The following is an 18,646-nucleotide window of genomic DNA, read 5'->3' as shown; positions in this document are numbered from 1 at the left end:
GAAAGTGGGCACCCTTGTCTTATTCCTGACTTTGGGGGAAATGCTTTCAATTTTTCACCATTGAGGATAATGTTTGCTGTGGGTTTGTCATATATAGCTTTTATTATGTTGAGGTATGTTCCTTCTATTCCTGCTTTCTGGAGAGTTTTTATCATAAATGGATGTTGAATTTTGTCAAAGGCTTTCTCTGCATCTATTGAGATAATCATATGGCTTTTATTTTTCAATTTGTTAATGTTGTATATTACATTGATTGATTTGCAGATATTGAAGAACGCTTGCATCCCTGGGATAAAGCCCACTTGGTCATGGTGTATGATCTTTTTAATGTGTTGTTGGATTCTGATTGCTAGAATTTTGTTAAGGATTTTTGCATCTATGTTCATCAGTGATATTGGCCTGTAGTTTTCTTTTTTTGTGAGATCTTTGTCAGGTTTTGGTATTAGGGTGATGGTGGCCTCATAGAATGAGTTTGGAAGTTTACCTTCCTCTGCAATTTTCTGGAAGAGTTTGAGTAGGATAGGTGTTAGCTCTTCTCTAAATTTTTGGTAGAATTTCAGCTATACACAATGGAATATTACTCAGCCATTAAAAAGAATACATTTGAATCAGTTCTAATGAGGTGGATGAAACTGGAGCCTATTATACAGAGTGAAGTAAGCCAGAAAGAAAAACACCAATACAGTATACTAACGCATATATATGGAATTTGGAAAGATGGTAACAATAACCCTGTGTACGAGACAGCAAAAGAGACACTGATGTATAGAACAGTCTTATGGACTCTGTGGGAGAGGGAGAGGGTGGGAAGATTTGGGAGAATGGCATTGAAACATGTATAATATCATGTATGAAACGAGTCGCCAGTCCAGGTTCCATGCACGATACTGGATGCTTAGGGCTGGTGCACTGGGACAACCCAGAGGGATGGTATGGGGAGGGAGGAGGGAGGAGGGTTCAGGACGGGGAACACATGTATACCTGTGGCAGATTCATTTCGATATTTGGCAAAACTAATACAATATTGTAAAGTTTAAAAAAAAAAAAAGATCAGTTTTAACATCTGTTTATAAGCGGACCAGAACCATCTGCTTCATTCACTGTGCTTTGACTAGGTATACAACCTGGTGCAGCAAAAGAACACAGAAAATGTATGATCTACATAGTTAATAGAAGAAAAAGAGAAACTTTTTTGCTGACACTTTTGTCAATTGTGTGCATCTTCTGGTTGTTTTTACAGTAGAAGCATTTCAGTTCCTCATAGACATTTTAAAACATTGTTAGCATAGTTTACAATCAAATTCAACACATAAGGCATATAGACATGAAAAGTTAATTACATATTGTTTCACATAAGTATTCAAGGCATGTGAATAAAGCAGATGATAAATATTATTGAAATCTAGAGAAAAAAGAGATTGTCATGGGACAGTCTAGTTTGGAAAGGCATGTAAAAATATGTGAGATTGACCTGGCCCTGAAGGGTAGTTGATGTGGATAATTTGAGTAAGTAAGGAAGGATGTTTCAGGCAAAGGTTACTGTGTACATTACAAGGCAAAGATAGAAATTAATCAATGAGTCCTAGAAGCTCTGCATGGGCTAGTAGGACTGGAACAAAGGGCTCTTTTAAGTCATGGAGGATAAATACCAGAAAAATGAGGGCCAGCTGGTGCATAAATTCAAGTCTTCAGCTATTTAATTCTTTGGACTTTAAGTAAAGGGCCCAGATTACCAAGGGTTTAAACATAAGATCAATTTCTTTCAGAACACAAGCTTCAAAGACTAATCTAGAAACTAGCCCAGATTCTAGAATATCATTTATTTATGTCCATTTATTTATCCATATGCCATTTGTCCTTCAAGTGTTAGGTCAAGCTCCTTTTGAATGTGTTGGTTACTCCTTCTGTAATTCGTTTTACCCTTGTTTTCTGTTGCTTGTCTTTAGTGTCAACTCCTACTTCTTCCCTTCATTTTGTGATTCATGATTTAGGATTGCTCCAGGCATTATAGTTGCCAGAATATTCCAAACTATTTTTGAAATCTCTAAACCTCTTCACTAACTCTGGCAGCCTTAAGTTTCTCTAATAAATTCATTTTAAAAATATTGGTTCTTATTGATTGTGAGTCAAACTCTGTTTTTATTTTATATTTATCTTAAATTATATGTCACAATTGTTATGTTACTTTGAATATGTCCATCTTTCTTAGTAGAACACTTGTGTCTAGAAGACAGTGGTTGCTTCCTGTCCTTAATTCCCCTGCTGAGCGCTTCAAAATGCATTTTGAATAAAAGCTATCCAAAAAATTGACATATGAATTGATATATGAACACATTAATGCTGAAAACCAGTATAATAGAAATACCTGAGAATAGGAAGGAAATTAGAGATACTTCCTGATAAGATACATGGTATCCTCATTGTTCCTAGCATTTCACTTTAGCACTTTAGTAATCAAAACACTTAAAATGTCTTTACACAAAGAAAGGAATGCTTATCATCACTTAATAAACAGAAAGCTAAAACTAGAGGAAAACAAATACCTGAAGGGGAAGTTTAACCAAAATTACTTAATGACTATTTGTAGAGCAAAATTATCCTTCCTATGAATGAGACAGCCGCCCAGTTAATGGACAAAGGCTTCCACCAGGCTCCCCCGTCCCTGGGATTCTCCAGGCAAGAACACTGGAGTGGGTTGCCATTTCCTTCTCTATTACTTTATAGTAGCATGTGGGTATTAACATTTTCTTGAGGTTTCAATACACATGCTTTCATATATCACAAGGTGAGGGATATGTTAATTGCATCTTATTTATACTTGACAGTTTTATACTGAGCAAACTCACAAGTCCAGATAGTCTACAAAGGGTAATCAATTTCGTTCTTGTCATATAACTGTCATTCATTCTTTGTCTTATCTGCAAGATTTAGGCCATAAATCAATGGAAAAAATCAATTATTGACTAAAGGAATTCTTCTGTAATTTTGAAAATAAACTTTTACTAGGAGACATTGTTTCCAAGTAAAAAGTTTGTTTATTGTGAATATAACGTAAAAGTCCCACATGGAGAACATTTGAATGAATATAAAATAATTGATTTCAGTTGATTTATTTGGGTTACCTATTTAATAACTGGCCTTCCTGGATGGTTCAGTGGTAAAGAATTTGTCTGACAATGCAGGAGACCCAGGATACCGAGATGCAGGTTCAATCCCTGGGTCGAGATGTTCCCCTCGAGGAGGAAATACCCACTCCAGTATTCTTGCCTGGAAAAATCCCATGGACAGAGGAACCTGGAGGGCTACAATCCATAGAGGTCACCAAGAGTCAGACACGACTGAGCAACTGAGCACACACAACATTTAGTAACTATAGTTGTGAGTAACTGAAACATAATTTTTAGCTTAATTTCAGTTACCATTAAGTAAAACCAGGAAACTAGACACGTGTAATTTAATAAAAGCTTAGGAAAGTGATTGCTAGCTGGAGATTATAGAAATTGCCTAGTAATCTACGCTAATTTTGGATAATCCTTGAATTTATAAAAACAATACTTGCAAATATTTAAGGAGACAGCTCAGGAAACCATCCTTTAAGTGGTGCTTTTTGAAGGGCTGCAGCTATGTAAATTGCCCGTGCACTTGTACTTTCCATGTTTTCATTCAGTGAAAATTCATGATCCTCATGCATCTTCTGGTTGTTGTGTTTCCCTTTCTCCACTTTGTGTGACAAATGACAGTAGGAAATACCCGTAGCACTACGTTTTTCAGAAGTATGGAACACATTTATCAGTTTAGAATATACTCACATGGAATTGTTTGTCCTTGTTTGGTCTTTTATTGTAGTTAATTTATAAATATGCATATTTAAATATAATACTTTTACCTAAAAGACAAGCATATGAACCCTAGATGAAAGTCTCGTTAATGGGATAATGAATGAGAAGCTTAGTTTTATTACTTGTCTCATTATCTCTCTTTAGTAAAGTCATTTAATTGCTCCTTATGCCTTTCTACAAAAAGAGAACTATATTTACTGGTCCTATAAAATATTCTAGTAATGTTAACTGGTTAAAGCTAGTCTAAAAATTGCATTAGGGTGATACAGTTCAAATGAGGGAGAGCACATTCAGTTTGTGGAGACTTAATTTGCAAATGTAGGACTGCCTGGGCAGTAATGGCCCAGAAGCACTGACATTGTAGGATAGCCATTGCATGAATTTAACCCAGAGGTTGCCATGTTTTGTTTGGTCCCTAAAGTTGTTTTTCTTTTTGCACTGGGATAACATTAAAATTTTGGCAGCTGTTCAGTCACTCAGTCTTGTCCAACTCTTTGTGACCCCATGGATTGCAGGACGCCAGCCTTCCCTGTCCTTCACTATCTCCCGGAGTTTGCTCAAATTCATGTCCATTGAGTCAGCAATGCCATCCAACCATCTCATCCTCTGTTGTCCCCTTCTCTTCTTGCCTTCTGTCTTTCCCAGCATCAGAGTCTTTTCCAGTGAGTTGGCTCTTCACATCAGATGGCCAGAGTTTTGGAGTTTCAGCATCCATCCTTCCAATGAAAATTCAGGATTGATTTCCTTTAGGATTGACTGGTTTGATCTCCTTTCAGTCCAAACGACTCTTAAGAATCTTCTCCAACACCACAGTTCAAAAGCATCAGTTCTTCAGTGCTCAGCCTTCTTTAGGGTCCAACACTCACATCCATTCATGACCACTGGAAAAACCATATCTTTGACTAGATGGGCCTTTGTTGGCGAAGTAATGTGTCTGCTTTTTAACATGCTGTCTATTTTGATCATAGCTTTTCTTCCAAGGAGCAAGCGTCTTTTAACTTTGTGGCTGCAGTCGTGGTCCACAGTGATCTTGGAGGCCAAGAAAATAAAATCTGTCACTATTTCCATTTTTTCCAGTTTTTTGAAAAGTTGGGTTTAAGCCAGCTTTTTCACTCTCCTCGTTCACCTTCATCAAGAGGCTCTTTAGCTCCTCTTTGCATTCTGCCATTAGGGTGATGTTATCTGCATATCTGAGGTAATTGCTATTTCTCTTGGCAATCTTGATTCCAGCTTGTGCTGCATCCACTCCGGCATTTCACATGATGTACTCTGCATAGAAGTTACATAAGCAGGGTGACAGTATACAGCCTTGACATACTCCTTTCGAATATGAAACCAGTCTGTTGTTCCATATCTGATTCTAACTGTTGCTTCTTGACCTGCATACAGGTTTCTCAGGAGGCAGGTAAGGTAGTCTGGTATTCCCATCACATAAAATTCCACATTTCTGTTTTCTGTTGAAATTTGACCACACTGTTTATATTCCTGCATAGGAGCAGTCACCTAGAAATAAGTCTTCACTGCCACATTTGAATAAACTGTAATTTTCATTTCTTACTGACTGTATCACATCTTGCTATTCACCACAGATGCTATACCCATTTCTGTTGATCAGGAAGCTTGATTTGTTGCTTTCCTTTCAATGTGTACCTCTCTAAAGAGGATAAATGAAAACTAGAGCAGTAGTGCTTTTGTTTAAAAAAATATATAACCAAGTATTTTTGTTTCTGAAAGTAGAGATATTGACAGTGTTTGATAGGGTTAGACAAATAACATTTTATGTGTTAAAAGAGATTATACGTTGTTCATATAACTTGATACTCAGCTCCTATTAGTGCATGTGTTCAAGTTTCAAGCTTCAGCACCTCCCAGCCTGCCCTTGAGTTTGTCCTCAGGTGACTTGTAAATGGAATCCTCTTCTTGGAAATCCTTGTCATGCTAGAACTGCTGAAACTGTCCTGCAGTCATTTTTAGGTCTCATTATTGCTTTCTCTCTGCCTCTTTATACCTGATGCTCTGAATCTTTCCCCTCCTCACCAGAATTAATGCCCCTGTTCCGTATAACCCCTACACCAAAATTGGATGACAGATACAATAAAGTATTTCACTCATCCAACTGCTCTGTCAAGTATCTAATATTTGTCAGCTTTATTATAGGTCTGAGGGTAAAATAATGAACAAAACATACCCAGTTGAGAATGATTCACAGCTTACCTTCTAGAGGAAGAAACAGACAATAAAGATACAAACAACAAATATATTACACACAGGTATATAGAGCTGTAGTCCATGGGGTCACTAAGAGTCGGACACGACTAGGCAACTTCACTTTCACTTTTCACTTTCATGCATTGGAGAAGGAAATGGCAACCCACTCCAGTGTTCTTGCCTGGAGAATCCCAGGAACGGGGAGAGCGTAGTAGGCTACCGTCTATGGGGTCACACAGAGTCGGACACAACTGAAGTGACTTAGCATAGCATAGCATAGCATATAGAGCTGTGAAAAAAAATAAAGCAAGCTAAGGAAATAAGAGGGTAGAAATGGTGATGGGGAGCTATTTTTATATATCATCACCTTAAAGGAAGTTACTTTTGAGCTGAGAACTGATTGAGGCAATGGAGAAAACCACGGAGAAGAGTAATCCAGGTAGGGAACAGCAAGTGCTAAGATCCTGGATGGGGAGCTGACTTGAAGCTCAGGAAGAGCAAGAACCATGGCCGTGGTAGACGCGATGCAGCCCAAACATTCAGGAGCTTATAGTCATGCTTAGTTGTTGGGATTTTATTCTGAGAGTAGTGGAAGTTACTGGAGTTTTCCAGAGGGAAATTACCAGGTGTATTGACCATATCCAATCCAAGCTCCAACTTCAGAGAGTCCTCTTTGGTAGGGAGGGGATCAGATGGAATGAAATTCTTGCCTTAGAGTTCTGATTGAATTTGATAATGATAATCTAATTTATTCTAGCCAGTAGTAGCATTCATTGGTGGAGAAGGAAATGTGACTTACTTCAGTATTCTTGCCTGGAGAATTCCATGGACAGAGGAGCCTGGTGGGCTACAGTCCATGGGGTGGCAAAGAGTCAGACACAACTGAGCAACTAACACATAGCAGCATTAGATTGTATCCGCAAGAGCCTTTTTTTCCTAGCAACACTGAATCTGGCCCAGGATAAATATAAAAGTGATGGATGAGAAAGGTGATAAGTTTTATCATGAACCGAATGACATCAGCTTCACTCTGAAAACAAACAGGACAGGCTATGTGGACTTGGCCTATTTAAATGATCAAGTTACAGATATTGTATGTTTATTTTCTACAGATCGTGCTATGTATAATCATGCTGTTTTTTTTCTCAATAGGTAGCAGATACACTTAAAACAACTTGAGCTTCTAAGTATTTTGAAAAATAGAGGTCTTTTGATTATTATTAACATAAAGTTACAATTGTATTAACTTAGTCCTTTTAAAAATATTTTTTTAGTGCCCAGGAGGAGCATTTACACCCAATATGCGAACCACGAAGGAGTTCCCTGATGACGTTGTCACTTTTATTCGGAACCACCCCCTCATGTACAATTCCATCTACCCAGTACATAGAAGGCCTTTGATTGTTCGTATAGGCACTGACTATAAGTACACAAAAATAGCTGTGGATCGAGTGAATGCTGCTGATGGTACATACAATGTCCTGTTTCTTGGAACAGGTAAGTATTTTAGCTAAAACTACTCTTAATATGTAGTAAAAGAACATGGTTGTTGAGGGCATGATATTGAAATCAGAAAAACTCCAGTGTTTGCTTCTGTCTGACTCTTAGGTGTTAAATGTCCCTGTGTTTCAGTTTCTGCATCTGCAAAACGGAGTTAAAATAAATTACTTTATGGGATTGTTGGGAGGATCCAATGGCTTAATATTACCATATGTAAAGCACCTTAAACAATTCCTGGCACCTAATACAGTGAAATAAGATAATGAAATAAATGAAGGGATGGGAATTTTTAAGCATGAGTATCCTCTCAGCTAAAACAAATTCTGTGACCGCTTCATAAACACATGAAGCTATCTATGCTTTCCTGCCATCTCTATGACTTTTATCAATTAAAATTTTTTGTTTTACTTTTTTAAAATGTATTTATTTTTTAATTGAAGGATAATTGCTTTACGGAATTTTGTTGTTTTCTGTCAGACATCAACATGAATCAGCCATAGATATGCATTTGTAATATCAATATAATATCAATTACATTATCACAAACTTTATTCTTCCATTTCATCCTCCCCTGAAACCTTGGCTTAGCAAACTTATGCCAGCATATGAAATCAGGCCTGTACTTCTGCTGTACTGCTGATTCTGCCAAGGTCTTCAGTTTTCTCATGATAAGAAAGTCCAATATCCTTTAACCATTAAAATGCCTCCATGCCCTTGTATCATTTGATATTGTAGAATCACTCTTTACTTGTTGCTTCAGCAATAAGTCACATAATTTTCCTTTATCTTCAACAGTTCCTTCTCAGTCCCTTCATTAGTCTGGCTTCCATCTCCCCATGAGTGTACGTGTTTACTGAGGTTCTGTCCATAGTCTTCTTTTTACGTATTCCTTGGCCATCTCATTCACTCATTTGGTTTTAATTAGTCTGTGCAAACAAATCCCAAATGTGTATCTCTAGTCATTGCAATTTCATGAGTTCAGTGTTAGTATTTACAATTTATTATTAGGTAACAGAAGTTGTATGACCCATTAACATTTCAAACAGCATGCTTCAAACTCAGTTTATTCACTTATAAGACTGCTTAACCAATGCTTAATCTAGTTCCCCGTGTTTGTATTCATTGCTACACATTCCTCTCAAGGTTCTATTTCTCCTTGATATGTCATTCTTTCTAGATATATTACAGTTCTTGGTAAACTCAGTAAATATTTGTTAAGATGAATTGAAAATCATAACTATATCCATTGCTTCTCATACAATGAAATGAATTCATAACTGATTGCAGAAACTAATTTTTGTTTGCTTAAAAACTGTTTTCAAAAGATGTTGTCTTCATATAAATAACTACAATCTTTTAGCCTTGATTCAGATCATCTACTGTGGAGTTTGCATTTTTTAAAAAAACTTTTTTTCCTGAATTGGTCGTTTAGAGTTACACCTGTCCTTAATGTCTCATAATACTTAGGAAAAGATGACTGTTTTCTTATTTTCCTTTTGAAGCCAGTCTTAAAGGTGGACCCTTTTCCCAGTTTTATTGAGATATAATTGACATACATCACTGTATAAATTTAAGGTGCACAACATAATGGCTTGACTTATATATATATATTGTGAAATGATAATTGCAGTAATTTTAAGTATCCGTCATATCATATAGATACAGTAAAAAGAAAGAAAAAATACATTTTTCCTTCTGATGAGAACTCTTAGGATTTACTCTCTTAACAACTTTCATATGTATCATACAGCAGTATAACTATAGTGCATCCCCTAACTGCTCACGTGTACCTTATATCCCAAGTACTTATGTGTCTTATAACTGGAAGTTTGTACCTTTTGATTGCCTTCATTTAATTCTTCCTCTCCCCACCTCTGGTAATGAATGTGGTTTTTTCATTTTGTTTTTGCTTTTTTGTTCCATATATAAGTGAGAGCTTAGCATAATGCCCTCAACTTCCATCCATGTTGTCACAAACAGCAAGATTTAATTCTTTTTATGGCAAAATAATATTCTGTTGAGTTTTAAACCACACTTATTTTTCCTTTTTTAAAAATGAATTTTGAATGAAGTTGTTGCTTTACTTTATAGTGTTGTTAATTTCTACTGTATAGCAAAATAACTCAGCCATACATACACATGTATCTCCTCGCTTTTGGATTTCTTTCCCATTCAGGTCACCACAGTTAGTACGTTAAGTAGAGTTCCCCAAGAAGAATGGGAAATTGAGATTACGGCGTATACCCTACGGCGTATACCCTATTGATACTATTCTGTAGAAACCATGTAGCTGTAGACGGACACTTAGGCTGTTTCCATGTCTTGTCTCTTGTGGATACTGCTGCAGTGAACATGCGGGTGCAGATATATTCTACTGTTAGTGTTTTTGTTTCTTAAAGTTGGACTCTGATGCCACATTCAGAGTTAGTGTTAATGTTTTTTCATGAAAGTTAGTGTTTTTTCATGAAAGTCTACATAAGATATACAGGTTTCATGGGTGGAATTTTCTAGTCTTTAAAAACTGTCCAACAATGTTCATTTAGATAGAAAGCAGTAAGAAACATGCCTTTGCACAAGTTCTTTGACTTTTCTTACTACATAAAAAGTGTCTGGCATCTTTACTCGGACATTTTTATTTTGGTATTTAAACACTTGTGTCATTTTCAAAAACAGTATTTAGGCATATGTTTTTAATTGTAGTGGGAAGCTCCACTAATCACTGCTTACAAAGCCACATAAGTCTCTTGAAGATTGTATTCTAATAGGAAAATTCATGCTGTGAAATGCCTCTGCCAAGAGCGTCTTTCTGGATAGATGGTAACTCACTTAACCATTGAACCTAATCCTCATGGTTATATCAGATCACATTGTAATTGATTTCAACTTACTTGAAACTCTAACAAACAGTATATTGTTAAGAAATATATTTTCTACCTGAGTAGATCTTGAATTTCTGGTGAAATTTCTTCAAAAGAAAGTTCTCTATGTTTGTTTGCTACTGAAAGCGAATAAAATAGCCTTTTCTGAAATAGAAGTTGGGAGAATCATGGTTCACTATTCCCAGAATTTCTTAACTTTCTGTATCTAAATGTCTTAGGAAGGATTATAGTATGTCTTTTGTGTTGTCAAATCCCCAGGTACCAAATAGCCCTTTAGTTGTTATTAATAAGTAATGATGCTTCAATTATTGCCACAATTAAGCAAGCTTCTCTCATGGCTTCCCTTTTCTCTGGATCTTCATGAAGAATTAAAGGGAATTTGATGAAGATATTGGTTGTCAAAAAAGTTGCCATAGGAAAAACTTATGGGACAGGTCATTGGAATGCAAACAGGATATCTTATAACTGTATCCACTTTGAATAATAGGAATGATTTGTAGTTCACAGAACTTTTATGGTAGTTGTGCAGGCTGAATGCTCGGTAACTTGCTGCTGCAGCTGCTGCTGCTAAGTCGCTTCAGTCGTGTCCAACTCTGTGCGACCCCATAGACGGCAGCCCACCAGGCTCCCCCGTCACTGGGATTCTCCAGGCAAGAACACTGGAGTGGGTTGCCATTTCCTTCTCCAATGCATGAAAGTGAAAAGTGAAAGTGAAGTCGCTCAGTCGTGTCCGACTCCTAGCGACCCCATGGGCTGCAGCCTACCAGGCCCCTCCATCCATGGGATTTTCCAGGCAAGAGTACTGGAGTGGGGTGCCATTGCCTTCTCCATCGATAACTGTTACACTTTGTCTATTATAGTTTACTATTCTGGCTGAGGTTGAGAGGCTGGTATTCTGGCCTTCTACTCTTCTGGGACTGCCTGATTATTTTTTGTGTACTGTGAGCTGCCACAATAAACAAACACATACATACATAGGTACATGTACAAGTCAATAAATGCAATGAAGGGAAGAGGAAGGGAGGGAGAAATAAAAGTAAATTTTGTCCTGTCGTCTTTTGCTTCTTAGTTTGCATTATCAACGTCTAGTCTGTGGGTGAGATAGCCCACAGCCTGCTACAAATATGGTCTATAAGCTAAGAATGATTTGCATTTTTTAATGACTGAAAGAAAAATGGCAAGAAGAATATTACATTAGCAGTGAAAATTGTAAGATTTTTAGATTTCAGTGCCCACAAATAAAGTTTTATTAGAACACAGCCACATTCATTCATTTACATTTATCTGTGGCTAAGTTTGTGCCACAGAAGAGTTAAATACTTGCCAAAGAGACCACTCAGCCCATAGAGCCTAAATTTATTGTTATTTGACCTTTAACAGACAAGGTTTGATGACTTTTGTTTAATAACTGTATAATTGTAGAAAAATTAAGACTTCTGAAAGAAGCTATTGTCTAGGATGTAGCTATAATACAATAATTTATAATGATGCTTCGTATAAAAACATCTTCTTTAATCTCGAGTAAAAAATGTCTTGTTATATCTATTAAAATTTAAACTAGAAACCATGTTACTTGATTATTTTGCAATTCATTACTGCTACTATGCTCCTAACAAGGAACACAGGTTGAAATAATGTATTTTAAAATCAGTGCTTTTTGATAAAATCAGTATTATTTGATATTTTGTAGAATTTGGGGTTTGGGATTTTTTTTGTTCGTTTTTGAGATTAATTTTTACTGTTAAGATGATGGGTATTTTTATGCTCCTTAGTCTCTTTTTTCAGTCTTTAGGAAAGACTATAAAATAGCAGGCAAGTATTCTCATAGGATTAACATTTCTGTTTTAATTTTGCCACCTACTGCTTATATCCAGGCTATTTGTTCAAAGTTGATGATAAAGTACAGTGAAGAGATTTGCCTGTTTTCTTTTTGCCTCTGGAGTTATGAAAATAGTTAAGTGTCTGGGCCAAGTTTAGACACATTTTGTCAAATTTACATTTTGAGCACTAAATGTGAATCAGAATGACATGTGGTTTCTGATGAAAGAGAGAGTATTCTTGTGAATGGATGTTAGAGGTTTAGGATGATTTAATGCCATTATGATTTTTTAATGTATGGTCGATACATGTAGTGCTTTGCCAAAATTCTTGTATAGTATGTACTGTTTCATGCTTCGTACTAGCTTCCGTTTAACTGGATGATTACTAAGTTTGACTGTTGGCTCCAGTAGGTCCTTTGAAAATGTGGAGATTTGAAGTGTGTGCCACATGTGTGACTAAAGCCTTAATATGTTTGCCTTGCAGCATTACAGGATCACTGCCTTTATGGTAACTAATCTGTTCTGACAGTCACATCTTTTGAAATGTATACCTAATGAACTGCAGAACTAGGCATTTTGATTTTTACAGAACTACCTAAACTAAAAACACCCAAGATGTAAAATGTGATAGCTGGAGCCGTGCATTTGACTTCAGAAAAGACGACTATCAGTTGTAAACTGTGCGTGTCAGTCACTCTGAGGATAATGTCTAGACTTCCCCTTTGCTTAGAAGTAAGGAACAAATCCCTTTGTAAGTCACTGGTTTTTAATAACATTGTGGTTCACTGCTTTCCAAATCAGAATCTAGAAACATCTGAGAGTTTACCAAGGATTCTACAGGGATTGTCACAGCAGGAAATACTAATAGAACAGGGTGGAATGATGACTGAATTGAAAGGGGAAAGATGATAAATTATGGTGTGATGATTGCTTGATCATGTAGAAGAGTAGCAAAGGCAATATGTGAAGAGAAAAATATGCAAGAGAGCCCAGATAGTGGTTGTTAATCTAGAGACAAATGTTCTTATTTAAAGTTTATTTTAAAAAGACAGTTTACTAAGAATAAATATATGATAATTGCTGAAAATATTTTTCAAAAAGCATAAGTCTTTTCCTTTAAGCTATTCTTCAGAGATACATTTTATTAAAGATCGTGTGAAATCTCACATAATCATTATATAAACTTTGGTGTTGCTAGTTTGCCCAAATTACTCATTTATCTCTTTAATATGCTACTTCTTATGCAAATAAGTACACTTTTTCAAGTTTTTGAACTATTTTATTACTAGTTTAGTGATGCTAATTAAGGTTATTTACAATGCTTATCTTTTGCCAGGGATGTTATTGAATCTCATCCAAAACTTGTAGTCACCCTGTGAGGAACTGTGAGAATGTAGACCCCATTGAGAGCAAGGATATTTGTCTGATTTATTCATTGGTACATCCTCAGAATAGCACATCACTCGAAGTTGTCGTGTTCTTGCCTAAAGAATCCCAGGGACGGGGTTGCCTGATGGGTTGCCGTCTATGGGGTCGCACAGAGTCGGACGCGACTGAAGCAACTTAGCAGCAGCAGCAGCAAAGTTGTCACTCAGTAGATATTCTTTGAATGAATGAGTGGATGAGTTGCACTTATCCTCCACCATGTTTAAACTGAAGCTCAGATAACTGAAGATCACATTGATATTGAGTGTATGATACAACCAGAATATAACCTTTTGGTATCTGATTTCACATCAAGAGCATTTATCCTCTTCAAGTTAATTACCTCATCTACCATCACCACTTTATTTACCTTTTATGAAGTTAAGGTAATTTCATTTTGTTGTTGTTTGGTCACTAGGTCGTGTCCAACTCTTTTGCAACACCAGTGGACGATAGCCCGCCAGGCGCCTCTGTCCATGGGATTTCCCAGGCAAGAATACTGGAGTGGGTAGCCATTCCCTTCTCCAGGGATCTTCCCAACCCAGGGATCAAACTCGCATCTCCTGCATTTCAGGCAGATTCTCTTACTGCTGAGCCACCAGGGAAGCCCCCATGGTCTCACTTTACTGTGAATTAAATGTTTCCTTCACATATGTCAGGAGATATGGCTGATGTGTTGACATTCAACGTTAGCTCAGCACTGCTTTGTTAGAATAACATCACTCACTTTTGCCCATCCACACATTGTCACCAAGTCGTACGTGTGAAAGAGATACATCTTACAAGGTGACAGAGAAAACCTGGAACAGACTGGATTTGTATGTGAATTAACCAGTTAACCTGTGAATCTCGTATCTTTTTATGTCAGCCGCCATGTATTTAGGGTTGAAGGAGGTAATATTTTGTGGGGAGAGGTGAGTACTAAAATGGAAGAGTAATTCATCTCACTTTTTGACGTATTACTAAATCTTTGTGCATTTTAAAACTTGTGCCTTTCAGCAGGTGCAATGGCCATGATATGCTCTTTATTACTGGTGCTTTTACTATGTATTCACTGATATAAAACATGTGCTGCTGCTGCTAAGTTGCTTCAGTCGTGCCCAACTCTGTGCGACCCCATAGACGGCAGCCCACCAGGCTTCCCTGTCCCTGGGATTCTCCAGGCAAGAACACTGGAGTGGGTTGCCATTTCCTTCTCCATGTGCAAGCAAACCTAAATCCTGTATGTTGCCTTCATTTTAACCCTCACTTTTTCATGAATGTAAGAAAAATTTCTAACCCAAAGACATTAACTTATAAAGTCTTTTGTCTGTGTTTTAATAAGAAATAATCACACTATGTTCTTGTTCTTGATGCACTGCTGAGTTTCCCTGAAGCAGACTTAGCAGCCTTTGTCCCTTGGAGAAAGTCTCATAGCCCATTACTCAGCCTGGCCAGCCCTCTCTATGTGACTACCTGAGGAGGTACATATCCAAGTGTCAGTTGTGGGGGTGGTCTTTGTTGAAAGCCAGTTTTGTTTTATCTTGTTTTTAAGTTTTATGGAACTGAGAAAAGTTTTCAAATTGTTGAAAATGAAAAGAGAGATTTAATTTAGAATATGAAGTGTAGTGTGAATTGAACAAAAAAGGCTTGAAAGTGGATTTTCTGAGGTGAGTCTGTTATTAGTGTCATAAATGTTTTCCTTAGTTGTATGCGTATTTTCTCTTTCACTAATGTAGTGAGCACAATAATAGGCCCCCAAAGGTTATTTCCTAATCCGCGGGAACTGCTCTGTCTGCTCAGGGTCCCACAAAGCCACAAAGTGTAAACCAGACTGCATTCCTTTCTGGAGTTCAAAATCTTTTCCAAACTCACACAGTATTTGGAAAAATTAAGTTCCTTCCTGAAGCAGGGATGAGGTACTGCCTTTCCCTGCCATTGTCCATTCAAAAAACACCTGTTTGCTCCTTCTGTCTACTAAAACAGAGTCTCATACAATGTAGCATAATTGTGGGATTGACATACTACCGATTTAGCATTATTCTGTGGTTTTAGAAGCAAGTCACACATCTACTCTTATTCAAGGGGAGAAGTTATACAAAGGAGTGACTTAGTAAGGCTCTTCTTGGAGTAGGTCAGTCACTTCCCAGATACATTTATGTAGCTAGCTCCCTTTGGCATTGATAGGGAGGATACATTACAGACAGAGAAAAAAGGCCGGTTAGGAGACTTGGTTTTTTTATAGGCAAGAAATGATGAGAGCCTAAATTAAAACAGGTGCTAGAAGTCAGAGATTGAGAGGGATTATCAAGAGATATTCAGGAATAGGAAAGGACCTGATAATAACTAACTTGATTTGGGAAGAGCAGGCAGATGAAAAAAAAGTGCCTAGGGTGTTTTGTAAATATATGGTCTGTCACAAGGATGAAAAGAAGTACCATTCATTGAACAAGGGAACATAGAATCAGCAATCAGATTTGGAAAGTAGTGGATTCCTTTTGAAGGGCACACCTGTCCTTTCCTATGACCTGTTATGATTAGAAGTTGAATTTACCACCTAAAATACATTATCTCATCAAAATCTCATAGCAACCGAATGAGAGAGAATCATTATCCCCATTTTAGAACTGTGTAAACTGAGGCTTTGGTAATTAAATGGCTAGCTTATGGTTGTGAAGCTATTAGAAACAGTAACTAAATTCCAACCCAGGTCTGTCTCCCACTGAGTTAGAGATTCTGTGGACCACTCAGATGGATAAGTCAAAGAGGGTGTTGTTGTGGATACACTTCAGCAGAGAGGGCTGTGCTAGAGATGCAGATACAGAAGTCATTAGCAATATAGGTGTCAGCGGAATCCTTGACAGTTCTTGAGGTCACTCTAGGAACTATGCAGATAAGGATTTAACTCTGGGGAGCTCATTTAAAAGGTAGGAAAAGTAAAGATCATCTACTAAGAAAATGGAGAAAAAGTGATCATAAAGTAACAGGAAAATAACAATTAGTATCATGGTGACCTCGAGAAAAGAGAATAGCAGGCAGGAAAAAAACCCGTGGCCAGGATCATCAGATGTGACAGTTCTGTCCGAGGGCCCTTGTAAGATGTTCCTTTCCTCGTTAGCCTGTCTTCTTGAGGACCAGTGAAGCTTGAGAGGAGAATAACCATTTCAGTGGAAAGAATGGGTTGTGAACAGGAGGAAGTAAGAATGGGTTAGCATGAGCAAGTGTATTGAGAGATGACTAAATGAAGAGGGAAACCTCCTCTTTTTACATGAGCACCCAAAAACGTAGGCAAATGTTCCAGGCCACCTTCTCTATGTGCTTTAGTCTTTGCAAACTATTGTAGAAACACCCATCTTATGGTAAAACTGGTGCAGAAAATAAACTAATTAATAGTGACCATAAAATCCATTAATCTCAGATGAGTAATTCTTTCCGCAAATTTTAAAGGATTAAATAGAAAGAGTTAGCTCCTTGCATCGTTGGAAATTTAGTTGTTTCATCCTGTGTCGGTTCTATAAAACCTGGCATATGACATACACTTCTCCATTGTCAGAGAAGGCAATGGCACCCCACTCCAGTACTCTTGCCTGGAAAATCCCATGGATGGAGGAGCCTGGTGGGCTGCAGTCCATGGGGTTGCTAAGAGTCACACACGACTGAGCAACTTCACTTTCACCTTTCACTTTCATGCATTGGAGAAGGAAATGGCACCCCACTCCAGTGTTCTTGCCTGGAGAATCCCAGGGACGGGGGAGCCTGGTGGGCTGCCGTCTATGGGGTCACACAGAGTCGGACACGACTGAAGTGACTTAGCAGCAGCAGCAGCAGCATGACATACACCTGCATGGAAGTCCATTTATTTTAAATTGATATTGTAAATAAAACATCCATAATACAATACAACAAAGGACACTGAAATGTAATTTGTACATTTTGGTAATTTACACAATCCTAAAACATTAATGTTAGTGATTCCTGAGACTCTATTTGAGTATTCTTTTTAGCTGTGTCTCCAGGAAATAATTATAATAAGCCATATTTTAATGGAATATCACTTGGTCTAATATTAGATTTTTTTTCTAAATCATTATAGGGAAAATTAGCTTCTAGAACCAGAACATATTATACTGTAACTTATTAAACACATTTTGTTACATCAGATATATCATTAACAGATATTTTGCATGAGGACAGAAACTTTAGTTGAAAAAAATAATCAAATCAAAAATTTTGAACACGTGTACACCTGTGGCAGATGCATGTTGATATATTGCAAAACCAATACAATATTGTAAAGTAAAATAATAATAATAATAATAAAATTAATAAAAAACTAAAAAAAATTAAATGGCACATTTTCCTGTATTCTATTTCTTGGTAAGTCTCAACTAAATCAAAGCTTATAATTTAGTCACTCCTTATAAAATTGTCAGTTCAGTAAAATCATTGGTCTTAAAAGTTTGCCCTAGAAATCTACTTCTCCATTAACTTATCTAAATATGTACCTCCCAAAGCTTTCCACAGCAGTAATGGATGCAAAGCATGTGTAAAATCCTAGCTCCTACACATCCTAGCTCCTACACATGGTCGTGTGAAATGGGAAATTAAAATTCCCAAAGATATTCCTACAATAACCAATTCCAATTATGTTTGGGATTTCTCCTAAACTTTGTTGAAAACAGAATAACTTTTTAGACTAGGCTAAGGATTAGGCAACATTCTTTAACTTCAAAAGACCTATGTTTCAATCCTGCTATGTACCATCTGCCAGTTTTATGCCTGGGAGCAAATTATATAACATCTCTAAGCCTGCTTTTCTTAATTGCACTACTTTATGGATGTATTTTAAAGATTAAATGATGATGTGTACAAAACTTGGAGTGTACTGCCTAACAATTGGTAAGCATTTGACAGGTACATATATGTATGTATCTATACAGTATATATATATATAAATTGACATCAATCATACTATCTATGAATAGAAATATACATA

The 18,646-nt window shown here is 37.0% G+C and overlaps 1 protein-coding gene across 1 annotated transcript in view; it reads left to right on the top strand.

Moving 5' to 3' along the window:
* The window catches only part of SEMA3C (sema domain, immunoglobulin domain (Ig), short basic domain, secreted, (semaphorin) 3C), a 207,546-nt gene that overhangs the window by 149,371 nt on the left and 39,529 nt on the right, over positions 1-18,646 (top strand). Inside the window, exon 12 of the mRNA XM_010848128.1 lies at positions 7,322-7,544. Coding sequence (XP_010846430.1) covers positions 7,322-7,544 — 223 coding nt within the window. The remainder of the gene's footprint in view (positions 1-7,321; positions 7,545-18,646) is intronic.

The sequence above is a fragment of the Bison bison genome, unplaced genomic scaffold, assembly GCF_000754665.1.
Source record: "Bison bison bison isolate TAMUID 2011002044 unplaced genomic scaffold, Bison_UMD1.0 scf7180017864260, whole genome shotgun sequence".
NCBI lineage: Eukaryota > Metazoa > Chordata > Mammalia > Artiodactyla > Bovidae > Bison > Bison bison.
This window is presented reverse-complemented; position numbering and strand designations above follow the sequence as displayed.